General features: G+C 49.6%; 1 protein-coding gene across 4 annotated transcripts in view; it reads right to left on the reverse strand.

The window, feature by feature from the left end:
• Mon2 (Mon2 homolog, regulator of endosome-to-Golgi trafficking) overlaps nucleotides 1-25,148 on the reverse strand; it is a 206,971-nt gene that overhangs the window by 168,309 nt on the left and 13,514 nt on the right. For 3 of the 4 annotated variants that reach the window (XM_077691218.1, XM_077691216.1, XM_077691217.1), the window contains exons 9-20: nucleotides 22,863-22,987; nucleotides 18,094-18,432; nucleotides 14,643-14,879; nucleotides 13,932-14,076; nucleotides 11,362-11,628; nucleotides 9,879-10,177; nucleotides 8,554-8,601; nucleotides 6,445-6,532; nucleotides 5,199-5,490; nucleotides 4,582-4,733; nucleotides 2,639-2,839; nucleotides 311-529 (exon numbers count right to left, since the gene is read on the reverse strand). In XM_077691218.1, coding sequence (XP_077547344.1) covers nucleotides 311-529; nucleotides 2,639-2,839; nucleotides 4,582-4,733; nucleotides 5,199-5,490; nucleotides 6,445-6,532; nucleotides 8,554-8,601; nucleotides 9,879-10,177; nucleotides 11,362-11,628; nucleotides 13,932-14,076; nucleotides 14,643-14,879; nucleotides 18,094-18,432; nucleotides 22,863-22,987 — 2,412 coding nt within the window. The remainder of the gene's footprint in view (nucleotides 1-310; nucleotides 530-2,638; nucleotides 2,840-4,581; nucleotides 4,734-5,198; nucleotides 5,491-6,444; nucleotides 6,533-8,553; nucleotides 8,602-9,878; nucleotides 10,178-11,361; nucleotides 11,629-13,931; nucleotides 14,077-14,642; nucleotides 14,880-18,093; nucleotides 18,433-22,862; nucleotides 22,988-25,148) is intronic. The other variant, XM_077691219.1, reaches the window with a different exon arrangement.

A 25,148-nucleotide genomic window follows, 5' to 3' on the forward strand; every position in this document is an offset into this window, starting at 1 on the left:
GTCTTCTTTCGGAACTCTCGTGGTAAAAGTTGGGTGTCTGTCACGCTTTTGATTAACAAGTCCTGGACTCACTGCCTGAGGCAACTCTAGCCCCCCAACACAATCAGAAGAGACTGCTTACTCAGGAAGGCCCCACGACACATTCAATTTCAAAAGCAAATGATTTAATAAACCTTGAAGCGCACTTTCCTTCAATGTTCACTCACAAGTCATCAATTTCTGCAGCAATGACACAGTGCCACCTGCCCTTGTCAGATTTCTGCTTTGTGGGAATGATACTCGGAGAAAGTGTCCCCCTTAGTGTGCTCACCTGCCAGAGCACGGCCTGCCAGGTCTCCTGGCGCAGCACGGAGCCGTGGGCGTTGATGGTGGAGAAGAGGGTCTGGCCGGCGCTTTTGCGCACGGCCGAGCGGGGGTCGACGCAGAGCTCGCCCAGCCGCTGGAAGAGGCACATCCACAGGGCGTCCCAGTCCCCCTCCCCCTGCTTCAGCTGCTCCGCATTCTGGTACAGGTAGTCCGCCATGTGCCACTGCAGCAGAGAACAGGCCCGGAACTCTTCGTCAACTCAACCCCACACCAGAAGGTCGGGTCACACGCTGCTATACTCCGGGACAACATTCTGTGGCAATGGAGAGAAAGCTATGGGGGGAGAGGGAGCTAACTGCTCTGTGTTACTGCACTAAAGTAATTCCCGATAAACTAGTTTTGGTTTAAGTTCCGGCGTGACAGATACGCATTTGCTACAGTTCATTTCTTAACATGAGCTGCGTGGTTGAGTGCACTGAACCACGATCACCGAGCATGCAGCCATATTGGCGTCTCCTTCCCCACACTTCATTTGTTTGTAAACACAAGCAACGCTTTGACTGGAGAACTCGGCCCAACCGTGGACTAAACCGTCCAACTCTGTATCGTTCAGAAGTGAAGTTAATTTTGTCAACACTGAAGTTCTGACGGCATGCACTGATTTGTGAAGTCTTCCGGAGCTCAAAACTTGGCAGCACCACCGACATGTGTAGAGTACTTACACAGAGCGGGCACAGCATATTGAAAGAGCAGCATGCACACATGCTCGCTTAGGCCATCAAACTGGCTAATCGAACAGATTGTAGAAACAATGGAGAGTACCGGTTGCACCAGTCTCACTTGGGCGTACACTTTGCAAACCACTTATTTCATTTGTTTTGACGGCTTCTGCTTCTCAAGCTTCTCAAAAATTCAAAGCGGAGAATGAAGTGGTGAGCTGCCGAAGGCTGTTGACAAAGACACCATGTTTCTTTCTTTTTTTTTTTTTTTTTTGTTTCTGAAGACAACCATTGTGACGCCAGTGGTGACAGCTGCAACCAAAAAAAAAACTCCAAAATATAAAAAATAATGCTCTCTGTTTCATGCATTCTGTCAAGTAATTTAGTGGAATTATCCATCTAAGGCTAAAAAATAGGAAGTGTATATTTTTGAAGTGTTTAGGTATCCGCCAGCAAGGTATTTTTTTGAACTACTTCCAGCCGCACAGCTGAATGGTGTGGTTTGGCTCTGTAGCCCTGACTGCATTGCCACAGAAAGTTGTCCACAAGTAAAGATGAGTTGAATGGGGCCAGTATGTGCCCCCTTAGTTACATACTAACTTCATTACAGACTTATGTACGAATGTACGAACTCCAGATTATGTACGAACTCCAGATGTTACGATGATAATTGGAACACTATAAAATTTTTCCTGAGTGAACCACTGCTCAGTTTGCGCTGAAACCTCACACGATGGTCGCATTTTGTGGTCTATTTTGTTTGACACTGGGAACAACGACGGTACTTACGTGTTTATTCTGAAAATAAATACAAACGATTTTTGCCTATGGGAAAACGGCGGCCGGTTTCGACGTGTGGGCCAGTGGCAAGCTAATCTTGAAATGACGGCACCACCTGGGGCATGCAGAGTGAAACGGACGATGGGGATTCACGGTAGGAAGGATCCAAATGGGGTAGCAGATGATCAAAAAATCTCTTTCGTCCCTAGTTTACAATGAACACAAATCATTGAGAAACAGCTGATACCAATCGTAATAAAGACTTCCAACAGTTCATCGTTGCCAATAAACGTTGGATTTATTTCCTAACCTGCGTTCACATTTTATGATTGTCTGCTACCTCATTTGACTCTTCCTACCGAGGAAGGAGCCAAATAAGGTAGCCGACGATCAGAAAACCTGCTTTCACATTTTCCGATCACATGCTACCCTATCTGGCTCCTTCCTGCCATAGAAGGAACGTGAATGCCTGTTGTCCGTTTCACTCTGCATACCCCAAGGTAGTGCCATCATTCCAAGATCAGCTTGCACTGGCTGCACTGGCTTGCACGTGGCCCAAACGGCCGCCATTTTCCCATAGGCAAAAATAGTTTTTATTTATTTTCAGAATAAACAGGTAAGTACCGTTGTTGTTCCGAGTGCCAAACAAAATTGATCACAAAATGCGACCTTCATGTGAAGTTTGAGCGCGAACCGAGCAGCGGTTTGCTCAGGAACAAAATTTGAAGTGTTCCAATTATTGTCAGAACACCCTGTACATGAGTGAATGTGTGCCCTTTGCCTTCCTCAAAACGGCGGCATTAAAGAAGCGAGAAGGATGTGCTAGCACCGACCAGGAGGCCGACGGCCGTGAGGGAGACATTGAGCTCCTGCCCCTGGGAGCCGAAGCGGGCGGCGGTGTCGACGCAGAGCTGCAGGCAGGCCCGGGGCATGATGGGCAGGAAGTCGGCCACCACCAGCTGCAGGCACTGGAACGCCGACCGGATCAGCGACTCCCCATGGTTCTCCGAGATGGCCCCGATTATCGTCAGCACCTGCACCGCACGTGGGGCAACGGAACGACGATGAAGCACGAGTTCTCTGGACGTCCTTAGGCGAAAAGGAAACTGTCTCTACTGCGTCCATTAGCTGTCTGTCCTGCTACCCACACGAGTGGTTTTTTTAGAGTCTCCAGCACAAATGAAGTTGCTGTCCCACTATTAGCGCGTGAATTCAGTCTAATTTATAGCCTGCTACACCAACGAAGAGCTAGCATACACCAAACATTAAAGGCGCCAATGCATGCAGCATTGCAACACAGTCACATTGTGACAAGAAGGTGACAAACTCTCACCAGGCTTCCTTGGTCTCATTACCTTGAGAACAAAGGTAATCAAAGGTAAAGGTAATCAAAGGTAATCAAAGGTAAGGTAATCAATAAAGGTAATCAAAGGTAAAGAACAAAGGTAAACAAAGGTAATCCTAAATCCAGTGGGCCCTATGCATCCTGCACAGGCTTTCACAATACCAAAAATAATATTGCAAGTAATCCAGTATCGACTCCTAACAACGGAGACACATGCGCTCCCCTTCCCATATGAGTCTGGCCTGGCGCTGCCCAGCTCGACCGGACCTGGACGGCTCCCTCACACGTCACGCTTGTAACTCGTCCCCCCTGGAAGCGGAACTCCAGAGCATCCTTAGCGCACTGGATCATTTGGCCTTCACCATTGCAAACCCGCCACCACGCATCCGCATTCTCACAGACTCTCACCAAGCCCTCCAAGAGCTGCGCAAACCCTTCACCGATCATCCAACAGTGCACCGAATCCAACATATGACCGCCATTTTGTCGCGTAATGGGATCACTACCCGTTTGGCATGGGTTCCGGGTCACACAGATCCGGATGGGGGCAACCAAGCTGCACATGATGCAGCACGCGAGCGCCTTGATAGTACACCTCCCCTGGTTGACAACGCGTTGCCCCCCCCCCTGCCCTCGCCTTCAACTTGATCACGCACGCCAGGCACGGAAGTGCCGTCTTTCTTCCGTTACCCCTCCTGGCTACCTGGCTCTGGCTCCCCCGATGCCTCGCTCTGCGGAAGTATTCGTCAACAAAGCTAGAGCCAACGCAGCTCTCACACCCCACATCACAAGAAAATGGATTTATCCGACAGGGTCTCCACCTCCTTACTGTCCCCACTGCCGAATGACCGTATTCGCCACCCTTGACCACCTAATCTGGCGCTGCTCCGCGTTTTTGCTGTACCGGCCTATCCTCACCAATGCTATGCCTCCCGATGCCTCAGAAGATGATCCTCCATTTGAAGATCCGAATTTTATCAGAGCCCTTGGGCTGTTCGGCGTAGAGAGTGGTCTTTCAAGATTAGTGTAGAATCGGGCCTACTCCGGTCGTGAAAATCCCCTAATGGTAGATCTACACCTTAGCCTGACCTCCGCGGTCTGAAGGGAACCCCTGTGCCGTCTTCATGGACGCATCATCTTTTTAACTGGGCTACTCCTCCCTTCCCCTACCCCTATTTTGGCCGCATGGCCTTCCCTCGCCTAATAAAGGACTACAACAACAACAACTTCTTCAATCTGCACCTTACTAGCTGTGAGCCACGGGTGACCCCCTCTGAAAAGGACCCTCGCAATTGCGAAAAGCAAGTCAGAAGGGGGATGAGGATGCGTCAAGCCAGGAGGTACGTGGTACTGTACAATAACAAGGAGGCAAGAGGCGCTGAAGCTTTGCCGCCGCAGGAGGGCTGCTCGGGTGCGGGCGGGCTCCCTCACCTGGGGCCACCCGTGGGTGAGGGTCTCGCCATTGCTGTGCAGCAGGGAGAGGGTGCAGTCAAGCTGCTTTTGGCGGATGTCCGGGTGCGCCGACGCCATCTCCACCAGGGGTGCCAGCAGCAGCACCTGCAGGCTCCGTCTCGAGGAAGGGGCTGCCACCAAGGGGGCGGGGAAAGGACAACAGCATTGGTGCAGCACGCAACCTCCGAAGACTACTGGCTCTATCACTGGCCCGCCTGCACGGATGTCTCAGCCGTACCGCAACGGAAAGGCACACATCTAGGTCCTACGGCAAGGAGCCACCTTGTATACGCACAAGAGACACTGTGGCTCTGTATGCATTGCCGAGGCATCACGTACTCAAGTTCCTCCATACGCACAGCTGCAAATTAACAAGCAATCGCTGCACTTGCCAGGGCACCCCCTACATGTTTGTGCCTGTGTGTCATTAACAGTTGTGCTCCTGTCCACAATGTTCATAGCGAGAGTGCGCAACACCCCCCTGGCTTTAGCCATCTTTCCTCTTTTGTGATAACCGAAATGTGACGGCGCAAATCTCCTTCGCTTCGCTTCGAAGCAGGCCACTGCAAAAGCAAAGAACAGCCGCATCAACTCACGCGCATGAACGGGGGCGGTGGCGCCGTCGGAGGCGGCTGACGTGGCCGAGGCCTCCCCAGCCCCTCCTCCTCCCCCGTCGTTGTCCCCCCCGGCTGTGGTTGTGGGTGCGTGGTTGAGGGCGGCCTTGACCAGGTAGGTGAGTGCCTCGGCCCCCCACTCGCGCATGCGGGTGTGCGGGTGGGCGCACACCTCCAGCAGGTGCTGTGTCACGGGCCGCCACAGGGCCTCCACCCGGCCCAGGTTCACCAGGCCCGTCTCCAGCAGCTTGGCTACCGCAAACAGCGACGGCTCCTGCATTGTGTGGGGGGGGGCAACGATCACTGGCTGACAATCTGAGATGGGGACAAAAGAGCGCACCCAATCGCCAGACACCATCCCCCTCTGGTGCCTATCTGACTATGTACTGTTCCCTAGGTTTATCTTTTCCCTATTGCTGCGTCTACCTAAAGCCCTGCTGCGCTACTGAGCAGAAGTTTGTATTTCCCGCCAGGGCAGTTGTTTTTCCGATGGAGAAAAAAAAAAACAGAAACGCCCAAGTGTGCAAGATTTTGGCGCAGCTTTGTATACAAGGTGCCCTAGTGTACCTTCGATGCATAAACCCAACTTGGACTTTTGATTGCAACGTACAAACCAACAAAAGGATGAAACGTCTCAACTTTCCTCCACAGCTCCACAATCCACCTCCACAGCACTTAATAATCCTGTTCCGACACTCCGTTCTCCACTTCCCTCTGTCTCTTCACGTGCCCCATCCATCATCGTGCATTTTTGTGCCTGTGAACTCGCTGGGCAAAAATTTGTCGTAAAAACGAATCTGCGGCTCCATATGGCACAATAGGGCATTATGATAAATCTCATCAAGGTTTTTCACATACCAAACCAAATATCTGGGTTCCACACGCAAATATCTGGGTTCCTTATCAAAATATTCCTGGGGCAAGTGGAAGGGGTGGAGGCATTCCAGATAACCCCAAAGCTCCCCACCAAAACCTCAGAAAAGGAGGCATAGTACACTACGTATAACAGAGTTGGCTGCACTAAGCACCTGATCACATTGCCTGACAATTACACTCACAGAACAACTGGTTTCGAAGACAATTCCCACAAACAAACAAAAAAAAAACCACTTGAGCACTGTTTGCACGCACTGCCTACATACCATGTCACCCACATCCTCCACCTCTCACAAGTAACGGTGAACGTTCCTTACAAAAAATTAAAAAATTAAGAACTTTTAACACTCACCCGGTTGTTGTAGGCCAGTTCCATGGACTCCGTGGACAGCTTGCAGAGTGCATCGATCAGGTGATGGAGAGCCACATCATCCAGGTACCTGTACAGGTGGTGCAGAGAGAGAGAATGTGAAGGATGAGGCAGGGCCATCAAATGCCACCCTTCACAGCACCACACCACTGTAGGTTTCTGAAGAGCCCCCAGGCCGTTCGTTAACGTTTGCACAAGTACAAAACGAGTACAAACGATGATACGGACACAGACAAAGAAATGAGAGGGTAATCAAACATAAATAGATACAGGAGTGCCAGTGCTGCAAGCGCAAACCGTAAAACCGGGAGAAAACCAAATGTTTGACTACCAGAGTGGCCAACCTTTAAAGCAGGTACTACAGGAAAGCTCGACAATGCACAATGCACCATGCACAAGGCCTGATGCAGATTACTTAATTACTACTTAAAAGTTGTTTACGCGACCTATTCAAAAAAAAGTTTCGCATGTTTTGCACCAACGACAACAGCTGAGCCCAATACACATCTGCACAGAACAAGCACTCTTTGCATGACAGCTGGCCTGCAATGTATGCTGTCGTAACTTATCAATTGCTTAATTAATTCAGCTAAGCAGTTCTCAGAATGCCCAGAAACAGAAACCAGAAAGACAGGGGAGGTGTAAGCACAACAAAGATAACCAAAGGAGAAAAATAGCAGCAAAAAGGCTGCAACCAAAATGAAAGGTACCCCAAAATAAAGTGAATATTAGTTAACCAGGATCGAAGCAAAACCAGGGGTAGCACCTTGGATTGGCAGGCACGCTTATAACGACGTACAGCCCCTACAAATTACAACCGTTTATGTAATAACACAGTCGAAACCTTGCTAGACAAGCCGCGGCATTTGTGAACCGCCAGATCATTTTCCCAAAAGATCAGATGCGCACATTACAAATTAAAATACCAAAAATCTACAAATGAAAATGAGCTTGACTTTAAAGGGGCCATGAAGACAAAATACAAGTTTGTTTTATTCAAAAGATTTTGTGTTCTATAGTGCTTCCCCCCCCCCCCCCCTTGCTTGTTTGAAAGTAAACGATGGTTTATTTTTTACGAAATTAATCAGTTTAAGCTACAATTTTGATTCTCACGCAAAAACATCTGTTTGAACAACGCTTGCAATGACATCATAACAGGCCTTTCAGCTAAACTTGGTGTGGAGTGGAGACTTGCTTACTGTTAGTCAACCTAGATGGCGCCACCACGCCGCAGCAAGCCCTTTTCTGCCTATGGTTTGTTTGTGACCATATTTAAACCTGGCTTGTTTTTGTTCTAGAGAAAAATAATAATTTTGTAGAGCATGGTGCTTGCTCAACAAATACGGACACGTTAGACACTGTTGCTTGCGCCAATCGGCCAGTGTCGTCTGAGACAACCCCAAAGCCCTGCAGTGCTGCGCAGTTAAAACAAGCATAGTGCACACAGTACCAACAGCAGTACGCATCGGTACTTCTAGATTTACGTGTGCTTTCGTAACTTTCACTGTTTGTGCCACCATTCTTACTGATATAAAAAAATGTGCCCTAAACTTAATTAAGCGCTAATAGCTCGTTTGGCAAGCTTACAAGTTCTGCATAATTTGTGTTTGCTTTCTTCTAGCCTCCGCCAATCGCAGAGCTGGCTGGTATGACATCATAGGCTCTGTTGTGGGAGATGAGCTAGTGGGCCACATGGCCATTCCCTTTTTCCCCAATTATACAGCTTATTCAAGCGAAGTTTACGTTAAAAGTGGTGTCAGCAAGATTCTAACGGGGCAATCTTTTGAATGAACCAAACGCATTTTGTTTTCATGGCCCCTTTAATGTCTCTGCTTGATTTCATTAAAATTGGTTTAGTGCGCCCGGCCGCCGGAGGCACTTCCCCTGGTTTCCCTTCCCGTTTCTACAACACCAAACTGCATGACAACAACAAAAACAAAGAAGAGGGAATATGGGGAAGGGAAAGGCAGAGAAATGAAATATGCCAAGAAAGAAATAAGACGACGACACCCACCACGGGAGAGCGAAAGAAGGAAGGGGAGGGGTATGAAGTGAGGATCGCAAAGCAGAAGTCGACGAGGCCGCACTTACTGGGAGTTGTGAAAGACACGAGACAGTGTGCCGGCCAGTGGCACGTAGCTGCAGCGTCAGTCGTGTTTTTGTTTGTGTGTTGACACGCGTGTGTTGGCGTTGCGATTCGTACGACGGGGGAAGGGAAGGAAGCCGCGGATTGGAGGAGGCGGGGAAGTGAGTGACAGAGAGAGGGAGAAAGAGAGCGGTGGGGATGAGATGACAAAGATGAGTTGAGATGAGAGAGTGAACGATAAGAGGGGAAAGGATGGGATGAGAGGAGGGAAGGAAAGACAAAAAACAAGACGTCAGTCATGAGCATTCTCGGCACGAGGACAGAAACGGTCACAAGATGAAGTATAGTTACAATGGCACAGGCGACACAGAAATGGTGAGCTCATACACAAATCTTGACAAAATTCGCTAATTCAACGCCTTTCATTGTGTGAACAACTTCATGACCTGGACACAGCAACGGCAGTGATAAAATTCCTACAGCATGGCCTTGAGTTAACTCACTAACAGTTCTAGGACGATTAAACTATATAAAACGGCGATGCGGCTGAGTGACAAGGTTCTGGCCTCACGAAACTTATTTTCATGTTCTAACTTGATTTTATTACTTTGGGCTCGTAAATAACCCTTGGAGTAATCAAGGCTCGAGTTGCACAGTCACAGCCAATTTGAAGCTTACTGCGGGAGTGACGGTTGATGTATGCAACAGCAGCACTGTGTGCGACCCTTTTTTTTTTTCTGCAGTAGTAAGGACAAGACCACAGGAGGACTCCCCTTACCCTGTTTTGCCAAAGGCAAACCCTACGATTAGCAATACCAATGTGCAGGGCGTTACAATGACAAAGGAGCATCCTTAAAATACTCTTCTGCACAAATTATTTCGCATTCAAAGTTCACATACATGAAGGTCACATTTTGTGGTACATTTCATTTAAAATTTCGTTTATTTATTGAAATAAAAACAATATTCGCCTATTAGAGAGCTAGTGGCCATCTTTGATGCAATGACAACTTTAGAACTGTGGTGCAACCAAAGGTACTAGCCAACATACTGGCCAACAACACAGGGACAAAGGTACAGACGCTTTGTCGCTCCCTGCGTTAATGTTCACTAGTATGATGAATTCCCTAGTGAACAACCAACTTGCCAAGCTTTTTGCATTAGTTGTCCTACGATAACATTTGAGCACAAACGGAGAAGTGGTTTTGCTCGCAAAAAATTTCTGAAGATACTCATTTACTGTCGCAACACTTAGTATGCAGGCGCCAATCGTTGCCGACAGCAGCCCCTTGGACAGAACAGCACAGCCAGAGGGGGTGGGGGGACTCACTGGGAGCTCTCGAAGAGTCGCGACAGCATGGCGGACAGCACGGGCAGGTCGGCCATGACGGCGGTGGTGATGACGGACGAGGCGTTGGTGCCCCCCGTGCCGGGGGCCCCCGCGGTGCCGTCGGAGCCGTTCTTGGGGGCCGCCTTGAGGCTGCCGCCCGTGGAGGGCTTCAGGCCCAGGATCCAGACCAGGTGCTGCAGCGTGGTCAGCACTAGGTGCCAGGCGCTGCCCAGCACCGCCCCGTGCGCCTGGGCCAGCCCCAGCAGGGCACGCATGCACTGCAGGTTCTTGGCCGTCAGCTGCGTGAGATGAGGAGGAGGAGGGGAGGAGAGGAGAGGGGGGTGACAACACGCCAAGAACAAATTCACGATACTCCCTAATGCGAAGTTTGCGCGCAGCGCAAACTGCAGTCTTCTCAGTCGTGGCGCATAGCTGCTGCGTCTCAGGAAGTGATCGCGTGATCAGCGAATGCACGGTGGCGCGCGCTACTCTGCCGTTATCTCACAGCGCGTCGCCGCCGCCGAGAATGTTGTAAATCGTGTTTGAACCTTCCACGCAAATGTCACGTGGTTCGGATGCGCCACGCAACGAGGAGGACGCCGAAGGACCGATGAACATGCAGCGTGCAGCATGTGCTGGGCTTCTGTGTAAACTCGGACAAGACGCTTGCTTTCATGGATGCCTGGTTTTGCGTTCCGTTTCTCGGGCGCCAATAGATGCCGAGGATAGTTTTCACGCACGTGTCTGGCGCGGAGTTGGCATGCTGCCCTCCCCCTCACACTTTCACGACACTCTCCTCCTCCGTTTCCTTTCAGTCTTTGGTGTTGCCATCGTTTGCTCGGTTACAACGTTGCCACCGCTGCCAAACCACAGTGCTTTATGCTTAAGTACTGCGCACTAAAACAAGGGTGGTGTTTCAAGGCCCCAGGAGCACAACTGACCAAACAAGTTTTCAATAATCGTAGAATACTGGGCACAGTGGCGTAGACAGAAATATTTTTTGGGGGGTGTTGTAAACCCCCAGTAAAGAAATAAAAGGGAAGAGCCTGCATAAATAAAAGAAATAAACGATATCCAGGGACTCCCCAATTCTTTTTGGCAGCGCTAGGCCCTCAGCTAATGATGATGGTGACGATGCTGATGATAATGACAATGATGATGAATGATAATGATGACAATTTTGTGCCCTTTTCAGTATGTGAAAGACTGACTCGACCCCTAAACGCCTGAATACACACTCATTCTTTGCACTGAGTGTTGGTACCCTCACCCTCACCTCTGGAGCCGTACTGCTACGTGTGCGTCCCACCTGCCCTCTCTCCCATCCTGTGCTCTACCAAAAACTCTTATTCCTCTTCACCTGTTGTCCAATAAAGATTTCACTAATTCATTCTCCAAAACCTGAATGTCCTCCTCTCGAACTCGACACTCATCTGAGCACCGATGCTTCCCTCCCTTACTGCACCCAAACAAGAAGACTCACCATGACGGGCCCCTGGTGTCCCCCGAGGGAGGGTGTGGGCAGGGGGGTGCCCACAGCCACCACTTGCTGCCGGGGGGCGTCGTGGGGGTCGCACCCGGGGCCCCCCAGGAAGGGCCCCAGGTTGGGGCCCTGCTGGGGGAGGGGCACCGGGGAGGCACCGGCCCCCGGGCCACCCCCGGGCCCACCCACACCACCGGGCCGATCCGACGAGCCGTCACCCCGCGGGTGCGGGGACGCCGAGCCCTTGGGGAACGCCGAGTTCAGCACCTGCAATCAAGCGGGGGAGGGGGCAGAGCATTGTACTGCCACGAACTATACCCTCTGGTTTGTTTATTTGTATGTTCTGTTGCAAGCATCTGGCAGCGCCTAGCTGTCTTATTTACATTAAAAGTGAAGCGCACCTCTCCGTTACTTTTTTTTGTATGCCGCACAGGCTATTTTATTTGATAGGAAGAGTGTATCGCCTGTCATCACGAGAATAGAATGTTCGTCTCTCTGGGGTCCACTGTTCTAGCTCTGATTCGATGGTTCTCGAAAGATGAACGCCGAAGGATAAATGCTCACACTGCAAGCACTGCGGCATTCGATTCGCCTACGCTTGTACAGGCACGTCACATTGTTGCCTTTGCCGCTTGTGTACCTTTGAGTTCTTAGCAAAGCACGAGTCCACTCCAATAAACTTTGTTACTTGAAGAAACCTGCGTCATTCTTGACTACCTGACAGTGTACTACTCACCGGGCTCAACACGCACTGCTTCCGATGATAACGAGTGCGACAGTTACCTTTGACCACTAGCTTTGGATGCCAGCCTGTATAAACCAGAGAGCGAGGTCCACAGTCCAAAAAAGGGGGCAGGTTACTACTGACTGAGGAGATGACTGAAGAGGTGTCTTTCGTGGATGTTGAAGTTGTGTCATGAAGGTAATGTATGCAGTGAAACTGCATACGTTACCTTTAACTACACTTGAAAAGGTTGGACAAGTGAGTACCCTACCAAATCCCAACCCAACTATACCCCAGCTCGAAACATGCATCCGCCCTTCAAACTTTCGCCCTACCAAGAATTGTACCGCAACTAGCTGCAGAATAGTTTCAAGTTGCACTGTTTCACTTAAGTAATTCTTTGCCTACGACAGTGGGAGTGTATTTCTTTAGGCAACAGTGGCTGCGACATAAAGATGCATTCCAAATCAGGGTCGAGATTTGTGGAGTTTGAAACCGTTGGATGGCACAATGCAACACAAGACATAGGTAACGAGGTTGCCATTAATGTTTCAAAGAAATGGTCTTCTGTAAGCAATAAAACCACTTTAATACAATCAAAGGTCTCAGGGGATCTCGCAGTCAGAAGACCCCACAGTATTGTGTCGACTCAAAGCGGTGCTTTAGGGTGCAGTTCAAGTTATCTCCGAAAGGAGCACCACTAATAAAAGTTCAGTTGTAATTTGAGACACGTATTGTTCACTCGCAGGGCTCTTTCAAGAAGTGCATCTTAGCACTGGTGACCCGGAATTGTGCTGCAACCACCAGAGTATAGCACCAACATCACACAACTTCAATGTCCATGACAGACACCTCTCCGACAGTTTCCTCAGTCAGCGGTAAGCTACCCCCTTTTGGACTGTGGACCCCGCACTCTGGTTCATAGAGGTTGAATTGCACTTCACAGCACGAAGCATGACTGCAGACCTCACAGTACGACTAGGGCTGTTCATTTTTGGGTTTTATATATTTTTTTATATCGGGGGGGTAAGAATCAGGAGCTATTTTTTTCAACTGATAATCGGGAAGAAATCAGGTTTTTACGCTAAACCATTCTGAAATATGGGATTCTTCGGGTTAAATCTACAGATCTAGCAAGAAATACACTTATTTCATTTATTTTATCATTAGGTATCACGAGCTTCTTAACTCAAAGGCGTTAAAATTGGTTATTTGTTTCAAGCTGCTAATCGGGAGGATATCACAGTTTTGTAGCGAATACTCTCCGAAATTTCGCATTTGTTTGGAAAAGAATCAGTAATGATGGCAGTAAAGAGCATTGATAACTTCTCATAAATGAAACATTTTGTTCCCAGAAAGCTGGAGATCAGTTTTTTCTGCACATCCTTATTTCATGTACATTATCATCTGCACGCGCAACCTGCCGGTCTCCATTCGAGGCCTGTCCGATCGTTGAATGTATCCTAGCGGGGAGAAAGTTTTCTTGACATCACAGCTTTGATTAGCTAGGCACAAAAATGTCAGTGTAGCATCTGCCAGCCTGGGGTAGCAAGCAGTACAGTCATGCCGACACTCAATGAGTTCAAAAGCTGTATCTGTGGGAATTGCTTCCATCATGTACAGAACTGCGGACCATCAGCCCACAATGGTGCAGATGCAATGGTGCAGAAAGGGTCCATTCAGGGGAAAATCAAATTTAACCCGATTCTTCTCAGACATGCTCAGGGTGTAAGAATAGGGTAAAATCGGGTTTTACCCAAAAACGAACAACCCTAGGTATGAATCCCCCCCCCTATCAAGCACAACTATGCGACTATGCCAGCGGCTAGCAGAAACAAGAACCAACCGTGAGCGTGTAGTGAGGTGGCAGCGAGCCCTTGCACATGGCCGTGATGAAGGCATCCCTGGGAGTCGACAGCTGCAGCCGCCCACAGAGGCTTGCAAAGACCTGCATGGTCTTCAGGATTTCCTCCGTGGCCGCTTCATCCGTGCTGCAACGGGGAACGCACAGAGCGCAAAAACCAGCGTGAAAAAATCAGCCTTCCAACAACACCCTGTCGCTTATACGATATAGGCAGCTGGATGGATTAAAAACCAGCGGTAAACACAGGACTCAGTTAGAGGAAAACGACGGGACAAGCTGGCAACGACGGGACAAGCTGGCCAGTTTTGCCAGCTTGTCCCGTCGTTTTCTTCCGAGTTCTGTGTTTACTGCTGGTTTTTAATCCATTCAAACATGTACCAACTAGCCCAGACCAATGCCTTGGTATATAGGCAGCATTTACAAGCAGAGTTCCCCACAGAGCCTCATGCATCAAAAAGTGGGGGTCCCTGATTTACTGTCTCGGACTCACCAAGGATAGTCCGGGGGTATTCGGAGAATCCTCCACATTGTAGAAATACTATGTGAAAAATTAATGTCGGACTGCTTCTCAGCGAGTCCGTGGTGCAGCTGAGACTGATAATCAAAGAGGCGTAGTGACCCCTGGTTCAGTTTTGGTAACTAACGATTCCTCCTAACGATTGCAGTGACCGCATCTTTCTTGTGTGTTTATACCTGGCGTCGAGCAGCAGGGAGAGGGCGGCCAGCAGTCCACACCAGGAGGAGGACACGAGCTGTCGGTGCAGGCGCAGGCCGTCTGCGTCAGCTTTCTTGCCGCCGCCACCGCCCCCCTTGGTCTGGTCCACCACGGTGGCGATGCTGTGCACCACCTCCAGCAGGCACACGTAGCCCAGGGACACCCCGTAGCCCTCCGCCACCACGGGGGGCTCCACCCGGTCCAGCATCTCCATGCTACGTGCACAGAAGTGGGTGGTCACGTGCGCTGCTGTTTCGCAAGATACAAGAGAGTTCCACTGCACCCTTGCACTTCATTGGAAGCGTCTTTTTTAGAGCGGAAGCTCTACTTCACTACATTTTTTAAGGCCTCCCGTCGCATCGCACGTGACCTTCTGCCACTCGAGCACAAGTTGCGCCTTGGTTTCTTATCACTTCGCTCAATCAAAGCTGCACTATTATGCGACTAGGTGGGGGTTTAATGGCTTCTTTGCTCTTTGGCCCCTCAGTGTCACCATTGGGCTCGGCAGGCAGCCAGAGGCAAAAGCTGGTCATTTATTTTTCTTGGGAAGCTCTACACGTCACTTCCGGCAGCACCAGATCGTCTTAGATTTTCTCAGGTACAGCAATCTCTGGCTCCCTGCGGGCTGCCGGAAGCACCAAGACATTTGTGGTCTGGTGGCCAGCTGGCTTCAGTCTGGAAGTTAGCAGACAACACTGCTAGCAGACGACAAAAGCAGATTGCCGTGCAGCCAGTTTCAGCATAACATTGTGGAGTTGTTTTGTTCTTTCAGTTTTTGAGGTTTAAAGTTGCTTTAACTGATGCGCAACTTAACTTTTCAACACCAACATTTCACTTTATTATAGCTTCGTTTTTGATACAGCATGTTTTTGTTGTAACATGCCACCTTTTTTTTTTTCCATCCGGAAAGTTCGATAAAAGACAACAACCTCCCACTTCAGCTGACGATCATTTCCAATTGACTTTGCGGGCTGGTTCGTGCTACACATGGCAAGTGTTTTTCAGCTCGTGGACAAGGGCAGCATTGCAACATTAGATGGAAGCATACATGTTTTTGTTAGCTCAGGTAAGTGTTTTTTTGCATGAACATAAGGCTGTCCACACGTGGAGCCTTTGATTGAATGATTTGTTTGTGCGCCCGTGCCGACTTCCCAAGAAACGGCATCGGTAAGCGCATCGTAAGGACTTCAAATTTGGTTTGAGGCACGCATTCTTTTTTCAAATGACGCGTATAAGTACCAGGGAACAACCCGGGGAAAGATTCAAACGAAGCAGAAAGTGCGGGGCGTTCCAGAAAAAAAAAAAAAAAAGTTTTCCCAACGTGACGATAATAATAATGATGAAAATAATAACGTCTTTTGTTACGATTTCGCACATCGACAAGCAATGTATGTCCAGTCACAGCAAGGGCTGCAGATTGAGTGCACCGACGAAACAGACGACGAAAGCAGCAATACAACATTTTGTAAAGTGGACCGACCATAGCAGTGCCTGCTGCGGCTGGGCTTGCCTGCCCCTCGATTTTTCTATTTCCCGTACGCAACTTCCTGCCTGAGAGCGCAAACTTCTGGCAGCCTGTCGGCTGCTGGAACGCTTGTAAATCTAAGAGGCCCATTGATGGAGCGTCGACTGGGCTGCTTGTGTGCTCCCTTCCGCACAAGTGAAAGGCTGAATCCAATTATCCAGTAGACACAGCTAGACAACATGCTACAGCACCTCAAGAAAAGGCAAACTTTCACGAAACACTGCATGCATAGTCTTTGCTTTCGCTCATCAGAACTAGGTTTAGAAGTGTTCAATGTGGGCCCTTTTTTTTCCGCGGCAGCCTATTTAACTTTGAAACGTCCCTAGAACTAAAAATTCTGAGTAAAAAAATGCTTTGTTGCATCTTTAGCAGGGCTGTTTCAGCCAACAACACTTCAGCTGAGGCTGGACAGACTGCTGAGAATAAGCTGTGCCTAATTACTTTGACCTGACCTATGTCTTTAATAATGATCACCAAGAAATTGACCAACATAAGACGCAGACAGCCTGGTCCGAGATGTCTGTGTCATTTCTACCCAAAAGAAAAAACGGAAAAGAAAGCCGCATTGTGAGAGAAAAAAGCACAAAATAAAAGTTTCTGACAAAAAGCCACAAGAAAATAACCAAATAGAATCCCCAAAAAGTTTTTCAGATACCCCAAGATTTCATTACAACCAAAGTTACCATATTTTTGTGCGTATAACCCGCACCAAAAATGCAAAAATTTCAGTGTCAAAGTAGGTGTGCAGATAATACACGGGGTTTTTCCTTTAGTGCAGCTTCGCGGCACTGCGCGTTGTGCCATGAAGCTCATACGCAGTAACACTGACTAAGCCCTCCATGACAGTGATTGCGCAAAGCATACACAAGGACAAGGAAGAAAAAACAAGGACGACCGCAGTGACACTGAGTGAATTGCGACTTTCGCCTAGCTAGATATACGCTTTTTCTGTCTACATAGTACGTGATGTGTTGCTTGAGCAGTAGCTTTGGTGCAGCCTTTCCTGTATCAAATGTGCGGGCAATACGCGAGAATTTTTTTTTCTTACCCGGCGGGCTAAAAGTGGGGGTGCGGATTATATGCAGGGGCGGGTTATACGCGCAAAAATACGGTATCTGCCACTAGTAGTGAAAACAGAAAACGCAGGCATTCACTCTGTACATGACACGATGTCTTGTAAAAAGAGCTTGATGTGAACATACAGCTATGCTATGCTTTCGCAGATTTTTTTCTCTATTCCAGCAAACTTTGGATGGGAAAAAGCTTTCTCTGGCACACGGATAGCTCGTTCAGTTTTAAGAATGTGTTATGAGGGCCCCCTTCACCTCTCCGTTATGAAAAATGCTGCAGAGGGGACGCAACTTTTCTGCCCCTCACAGACCAGTTTGCACGACTGATAACGTTTAGAATCCCTCGCAACTACCACGGCTTGGTACTTCAGCATGCCCAACAGTGATAAAATGGAAAGGTGGGCCGTTTACTTTGGATTCACAGCGGCAACTTTTGCACACTACACATGGAAATAACAACAGAGGTGACACGAAGGCACTGGCCTTCGTAGGTCCCCTTTTCCTTGTGTTCAGTACCCATATACAGAGTTTTTAGGCAGTACCATGCCCATGCTCATCTCATACACAATTTAAGCACAAACTTGACATTGAAGGACCAGCTAACACAGACTTGGCGCTCTTTGGTTGCAGTTACCCTTGCGCCATTAAACACGAACATACTGCTACTTGTTCCAGTATTTAGTGAGTTCAAAAGTTACCGCTGTGAGCCCATCAGTGGATTAACCTGTAACAACAGCCCTTCGTGCTCCCGTAGCACCCCACAAAAAGAACAAAACAGGCCCCGTGGCCACCTTACTAAGCCTTTCGCCCAACGCCCCATTCCGTGAGACTCACTAGGTGGCCTTGCAGACCCCCGGCGTGGCGACCTGTGGCAACAGGGGCATCCACACCCCCCGGTACAGGAAGGCCGCCTGGGGGGGCTGGGACAGCGAAGAGGCACTGCCCCCTCCTCCAGGGAGGACGCCCCCAGAGCCCCCCAGGGGCACCGAGGGCGGGGGCAGCACGGCCCCTCCCCCAGCCCCTCCCCCGCCGCCCACCCCTCCGCCGTGGTGGTAGTGGTGGTGGCAGGGGGCGCTCACAAACAGCGCCTGCACGTAGGCGCCCAGCGCGTTCACCATGTCCTGGAAGATCTTGGTGCTGTGGTCCTTCATGTCGTAGCTCTCGCAGAAGCTCCTGGGGCGAGGGAAAAAGAGAGAGAATGCGTGAAAAACAGGTCTCGTGAGGTAAAGGGACACTGAAGTGATTCGTAAATACAGTGTAATCTCGATGATACGATTCTGGGTGATACGAATTTCGGGATGATACGAATTTCTGAAAAGTCCCGGCGAAATTGCATTGTTAGCAATGGGAAAAATTTCGGCTGTTCCGAACGGACCTGCGCGGCCCAGCGGATGATACGAACGAGCCGGCGAGGGGCCCGACTGCCGAATGAGCAAGTGACGGCTCTCTCACCCCTCTTTGTCGCTCTTTCTCTAGAAACGGCCGGGCCGTTGTTTTCTGCTTGCTGACACCGCCGCGAAACCCCCCACGCTTCTCGCGGCGTGGCCGGCTGCGGCCGCAAAGTGGCGAGGCCGCTCGAGCGACCACTCCTTTCTGCTCTTTCAAATGCCGCTCAAGGCAGACGCTAAGTTGCTTGTGCGGTAAAGGAGCTGATTATGCATGCGAAAACGGTACTATAAAACATCATCCATGGCGCTAGTGAAAGCACCCCTGAAATATCTGCCGGGGTGCTAAGCCTAACCATCTCCGGCGGAGCTAAGCCGGCTGTCTCGAGCGCTTCGCAAGTCGTCAGGCTCCTCCATCCTGCTGCGCGCGTAGTGTGTCATTTTCTGGTTGAGGTAGGAGCTACCGCGGGCGCGAAATCGTCGATACAGGCGTGAAAATACAGTGCGCGCAAAGCCGAGGTGTGCGAATCGCATGCAAAAACGCACCATGCGGTTCACGCTTGACTTGCGGCATGTAGCGAGCTTGGGCACCGCGAGTGAGGTGACGAGCGCGAAGCGTTACGCGTTCCAGAAAGGACTGCTTTGCGACGGGGGGGTAAAAAAATGCAGAAGAAAATCACGAATTTCTTCAGGCGAAAGTAAAAAAAGAAATACACGAAAACTTTTTTGGTCTGTATTGGTTCATACGAATTTCGGATGGTACGAATATTTTTCGCGGTCCTGCGAGATTCGTATCATCGAGATTTTACTGTATTGTGACATTAAAGTGCAAATTGTAGCCTGAAATCTTCACGCTGCATTTACACGACTTTATTCAGTAGAAAAATCAATTCGAAAATGCTGCCCTCCTCTTCTCTGCATCCTCCCTGCTGGTTTCTTATGACGTTTCGTATGATGTCAAAACGAGATGGCTTGACTTGACTGCACTACTGCACGGCTCGCCGACCCTCCGACAAAATCAGTCAGCCCAGCGTTTAGTAGGCCGGCCACCTATGGGTCGCCGCAATTCGTTTGATCAGTTGAAACTAAGCCATGACACATTTGTGCCTAGAAGAATGTTCCTTTAGATTGTTAGTTTGCAGACCGTATCAAGCTCTAAGTCCAAGTCGCTCCACACACGGGCACATGCGACGCTTTGCTGACTGGCACGCTATTAGAAAAATCTAAGGCCAACTGAAGGCTGGACAAGTGCCAGCAAGTTAATACAGGGTACTAAGGAAATAAAATCAACCGAAAATTTTATCGTGAAACGTAAAACCAAGGCAAGGGAAGCACTTTTGCGCTGGGTGAACTAGCACAGTGGTCAGCAAACGACCACACATCGGCGAACGCTTTTCTGCCTACTAAGCAATTCAGTCCCTATACAGATGGGATATTTGTGTAAATCTAGGGGACGCTTATTGCACGAGCGCTATTGCATGAGCGCACGAGCACGAGGGGACGCTTACTGCATGAGCGCTAAAACTAAATAAGAATGTAAACTGGCCATACATCATATCCTTTATATTTCCACTCCTGATAGCGCGGGCTGATGGCTGAATGGTCTGGAGCACAGGATTATCACCGTGCAATTCGCAAGTTCGAATCCCCGAGAGCACTTTTTTTAAACTTTATTTGTTTTTAGGCAATGTTTTCTATACTGAATACACCATTTTTGCACTGTAACGTTCATTGATCCACGAGCGAGTTCGCAGAACGCATGAAACTGACACTGATGCGCTGGTGAGTTCTTGTTGGCGTGCTGTTGCCATAAGCACCAACTGCTTGCGGGCAGTGGGCACAGGCCAGAATCAACATACCCTTGGCCTGGTGCGGACATGCCTTTCACGATACAGGCATGAGTGAAGCAAGCTCCAAAGGTGGGGGAAAAGCGGATCGCATTTGAGCGTCTGCGGTGACACGGAGGGCATTCATCCACTGCGTATGCCTCGGCTAGTGATTGCTACGATTCCAAGCCATCCTGGGAGGCTGATCTGATGCACTTTACAGCCGACAACATGGCAGAAGCACGGTACGACGATTACTGAGATATCGATAATGCCCAGCCAACGATAACGTCAGATGCCAAGCGTGCTGTTTCACAGAACCGAAACCAAAACTCGTTTAACCTAATCTTAGACATCGTCCAATCACGTAGCACCTTTTACTGACGTCACTGCTTTAGTTGGTTTGGCCGTTGCAAACCACACATGGTAGTTTTTCTTCTTCCAGGCTTTATAAATAAATACTACCTTTTCGCCTGGAAAAACGACGAAAACTGCGTTTATTTGAGCCAGACTACATAATGCAAGCAAAAACAGGAGCTTGACAAATTCACTTGTGTCCCTTTAACGAATTGAAGCAATGCAAAAAAGACAGAATGCGGTATATATTTGCAGTATGTACACTATTTACTGTATTCATAGCTGAAATAGAGTCAGAGCGGAAACAGACATTATATCCTTCCACAACCAAACGCCAACGGTCCCTCTCACCTTTCCCGTCATTGCTCGGCAACACCAGTGGGTAACAATATTAGTGCGGAAGCATTAAATGGCTCCTTGAGCGAAAAAGCCAGCATTGGCATCAGAGTCCACAAAAGGGAAACGGCTCCGTGGGAAGCATTCCATAGCAAAAGCCACTCCATTGCAGGAGGCATTCCATAGCGCAAACTTAGGTGAAAAGAGTGGAGGAACGCCGCCAGACAAGTGAAAAAACAAGCAGTGAAGCACGGTAGGGGGAATGAGTAGTAGTGCAACGCTTGGGAGACAGATATAAGCCATTGAAGGCATTCAAGCGAATCAAAGCGTGTCAAGCGGGAAGATTACTACAAGCACATTGACAACACGAGGTGGAAGCAAAGGCATTCAATTGTACATTCACGCTTTCGCATTCACAACCCATAAGAAGCGCTTAGGCATACTAGGACTTTTTTCACACATCGTAGCCACCTTTATTATCATAATTAAAGGGGCACTGACACAAAAATTTTGCATCTTGTTTTTTTTGTTGCGATAAGTAGCTAGTGACCTACTTATAACCTGTAGAAACCTCATTTGCTTCAGCGTGCGACGGTTGTTTAATTAGAGGCATTTTCAATGCGGCCAGTCGCAGTTTCGGTTTCAGCGAGTGCCGCGAAACGATGGATTTTGTGGATTTTGTGTGAACAAAGCTGACCACGTGACCGTCGGAGGGATATCACAGTTACAGAGCAGAGCCGCCGTAGCACTGTCGAATCCGCATCTACGGCAGTTTCTACGGATGCCCCCCCGTACTGATCTCGTGAGGCGCCTAATTAAAAAGCGACCGTGGATGTGACGCAGGCGCTGCGAGTGCAAATGCTACCGCGGCTAACGAACGACGCGCGCCGCTCGAGATGGTGGGTGGCAAGACGCGCGCTGGGAGCAGCCGGCCAGTCTGCCTACAGGTCCGCCTACAGATGTGTTCGGCTTAGCACTGCGGCGGATATTCGAGTGCCACTCTCGTAAGCGGTGCAGATGACAATTTTTAATGCAACCCGCCATGGCATCGTTAACTCCTTTCTCATGTAAGCCACCATGGTCGGGACTTGGGGACAATTTCGTGCAGCGGTAACAAGCTATCACTCGAGCTACCTGCGCCGGCCTGGGCCACTTCGCGGCCGTGGCCGCCGCCTGCACAGCGACCGTGCGGCTTGCTCAGTGGGCTTTTCGTGCCTCCGGCGTGTTTCCGCATCAAATGGTAATAAACAGTAATAGAAACAGAGTGCCTGGAATCGCTGTAGAACTTTGGTCGCGGCCAGCTGCCCGATGAGCTGACGAAATCACGGCGCCTCCGCCGCCAACGATCGGGTCGTTCGTTCTCGAGAGCAGAAGCTCCGCCCTCCGGCCCTCCGATTGGAGCGGGGAGCCGGCAGTGCGGAAGCGGCAAACACAAACTCGTGACGTGTTTGGATGTTGTTTATTTACACTTGCGCGTGGTCCTCTGCTGGCCGCTCGGTTGCGTTTCGCACACTTCAAAATTGATTTTAAATATGTTCTAGGCTGTATTCACCGCTGATATTTTGCAGATGATGTATATGTGTTCCCACCAATCTATCTCCGAAGTTATCTCGCCTTCAAAATTTTGTGTCAGTGCCCCTTTAAGAGGGACACAAAGAATGGGCGCAAGAGGCCCCCGGAAAGAGAGCGTCTCCCTCACTTGAGCAGTTCGGGCTGGGAGCAGAGCTTGTGCAACACTTCCAGTGCCAGTGTGCGCTGCCAGTTGGGCTTCTCATGGTCCAGGAACTTGACGACCAGCGAGAGGAAGATCTCGCACTCGGTCACCTGGGCAAAGGTGGGGGAAGGGGGAAGGCAAAACAGCCGCCGGGGAAGGGCCCCCGGACAAAAATGCCAGGTTGAGAGACAAGCGCGTGCAAGTCAAGCGGCAATCAAATGCACTTCAGGATGAGGAAAGTTATGTTTGCAACAGGATTACAATGCAAAAATAAAAAATGCTCTACACAACTGACATTTTCTTCCATTTTTCTTAATGAAAGTTTCAACCAGAACATTAAAGTTCCTCACTGATTCCTTCCATTCTACTCAAAGGTTGCTACCCTTACAGAAACAGTGCCTGCTTGAAACAGACCCCGAAACGCCTTTCTACGTGTTTTCGAATGACAAACAGCATGGTGGGGCGTATTTGAGCCAAATATGAGCCTTGCACGCTTCATATGCAATTCGCGAATGATTTTTAAAGATGACCGCTACTTTGGCATAAATTTTTGCTCCCATGCTAGGTTGGATGGAAAACTACCACTAGCTCTTCCTAGCAACGTCACATGTGACACCGAAGCCTCCATAGGTGTACTTCCTGCCAAGAGACCGCACCAGCCTTGCACTGCATAAGGAACACCCGAACTTGAGCTTACCCAGTGTGCCTACCAGTATCAAATGTGCCCTCTGCGTGTCTATTTGACAGAAGGGAATCAGAAAGCCCATCTCCATGGTCATGATAAGTTACCGCCCTCTTTGACAAAGATGTAGCGTAGCAGTACACTGAAGGTGATACGCCCACACAACAAACACAAACACTAAATGGGGAGGGTTCAGGCAGAATAAACCTCAAAATGATGACAAGTGAACGATGCATGTACACTAGGGGTGTGCGAATATTCGAAACTTCGAATATTCCATTCGAATTTTTTGGTATTCGATTCGATTCGAACGATACTTATATATTGTTCGAAATATTCGAACCACCCAAAACTAAAAAAAAAAAAAAAAAAACAATTCAGAGCGTGTCTCAGCAGCAAAGTCGCGAAGCATATGCACAGCGAACGGTATGTGCTTTCGGAGACTGTATCGGTGTTACAGTGGACTCTCGATGATACGAATTTCCGAAAAGTCCCGGCGAAATTGCATTGTTTGCAATGGGAAAAATTTCGGCTGTTACGAACGGACCTGCGCGGCCCGGCGGAAGATACGAACGAGCCGGCGAGGCACCCGACTGCCGAACGAGCAAGTGACGGCTCTCGCTCCCGTGTTTGTCACTCTTTCTCCAGAAACGGCCGGGCTGTTGTTTTCTGCTCGCGAAAACGCTCTGCGCACGCCCAAGGGGCGCTGACACCGCCGCGAAACAAGCCACCCCCACGCTGCGCGCGGCGCGGCCGGTGGCGTCAACATGGCGTCGGCTCCAGCCGCGAAGTGGCGCGGTCGCTCGCGCGACCGCTTCTAACCGCTCTTTAAAATGCGGCTCAAGGGAGACACGAAGTTGCTTGTGCGGTAAAGGAGCTGATAATGCATGCGAAAACGTTACTATAAAACATCATCCGCGCCGCTAGTGAAAGCGCCCATAAAATATTTGCCGGGGTGCTAAGCCTAACCATCTCCGGCGGAGCCAAGCCGGCTGTCTCGATCTCATCGCAAGTAGTCAGGCTCCTCCATTCTGCCGCGCGCGTCGTGCGTCATTTTCTGACCGAGGTAGCGCTACCGCGGGCGCGAAATCGTCGATGCGGGCGTGAAAATACAGCGCTCGCAGAGCCGAGGCGAGCGAATCGCGTGCAAAAACGCGAGCGCATCGCGTGCAAAAACGCACCATGCGGTTCACGCTTGGCTGTTGCGGCGTGTAGCGAGCTTGGGCACAGCGAGTGAGGAGACGAGCGCGAAGCTTTACGTGCTCCAGAAAGGTCTGCTTTGCGATACGGGGGTTAAAAAAAGCAGAAAAAATCACGAATTTCTTCACGCGAAAGTAAGAAAAAAAATGAACGAAAACTTTTTTCAGCGCTAAAGTTTTTGGTCTGTGTTGGTTCATACGAATTTCGGATGATACGAATATTTTTCGCAGTCCCGCGAGATTAGTATCATCAAGATTTTACTGTATCAGCGCGCGGCAATGTGCACGGGCTCGGGCATGCCAGCTACTAGTGTCTCAAGTGAGCGGCTGTTTTCGGTATCTGGTAAAGTCGTGACGAGCAGGAGGTTGTCACTGCTCCCCGAACATGTC

Source organism: Haemaphysalis longicornis, unplaced genomic scaffold (genome assembly GCF_048455015.1).
Source record: "Haemaphysalis longicornis isolate Haplotype H1 unplaced genomic scaffold, Haemaphysalis longicornis Haplotype H1 scaffold_10, whole genome shotgun sequence".
NCBI lineage: Eukaryota > Metazoa > Arthropoda > Arachnida > Ixodida > Ixodidae > Haemaphysalis > Haemaphysalis longicornis.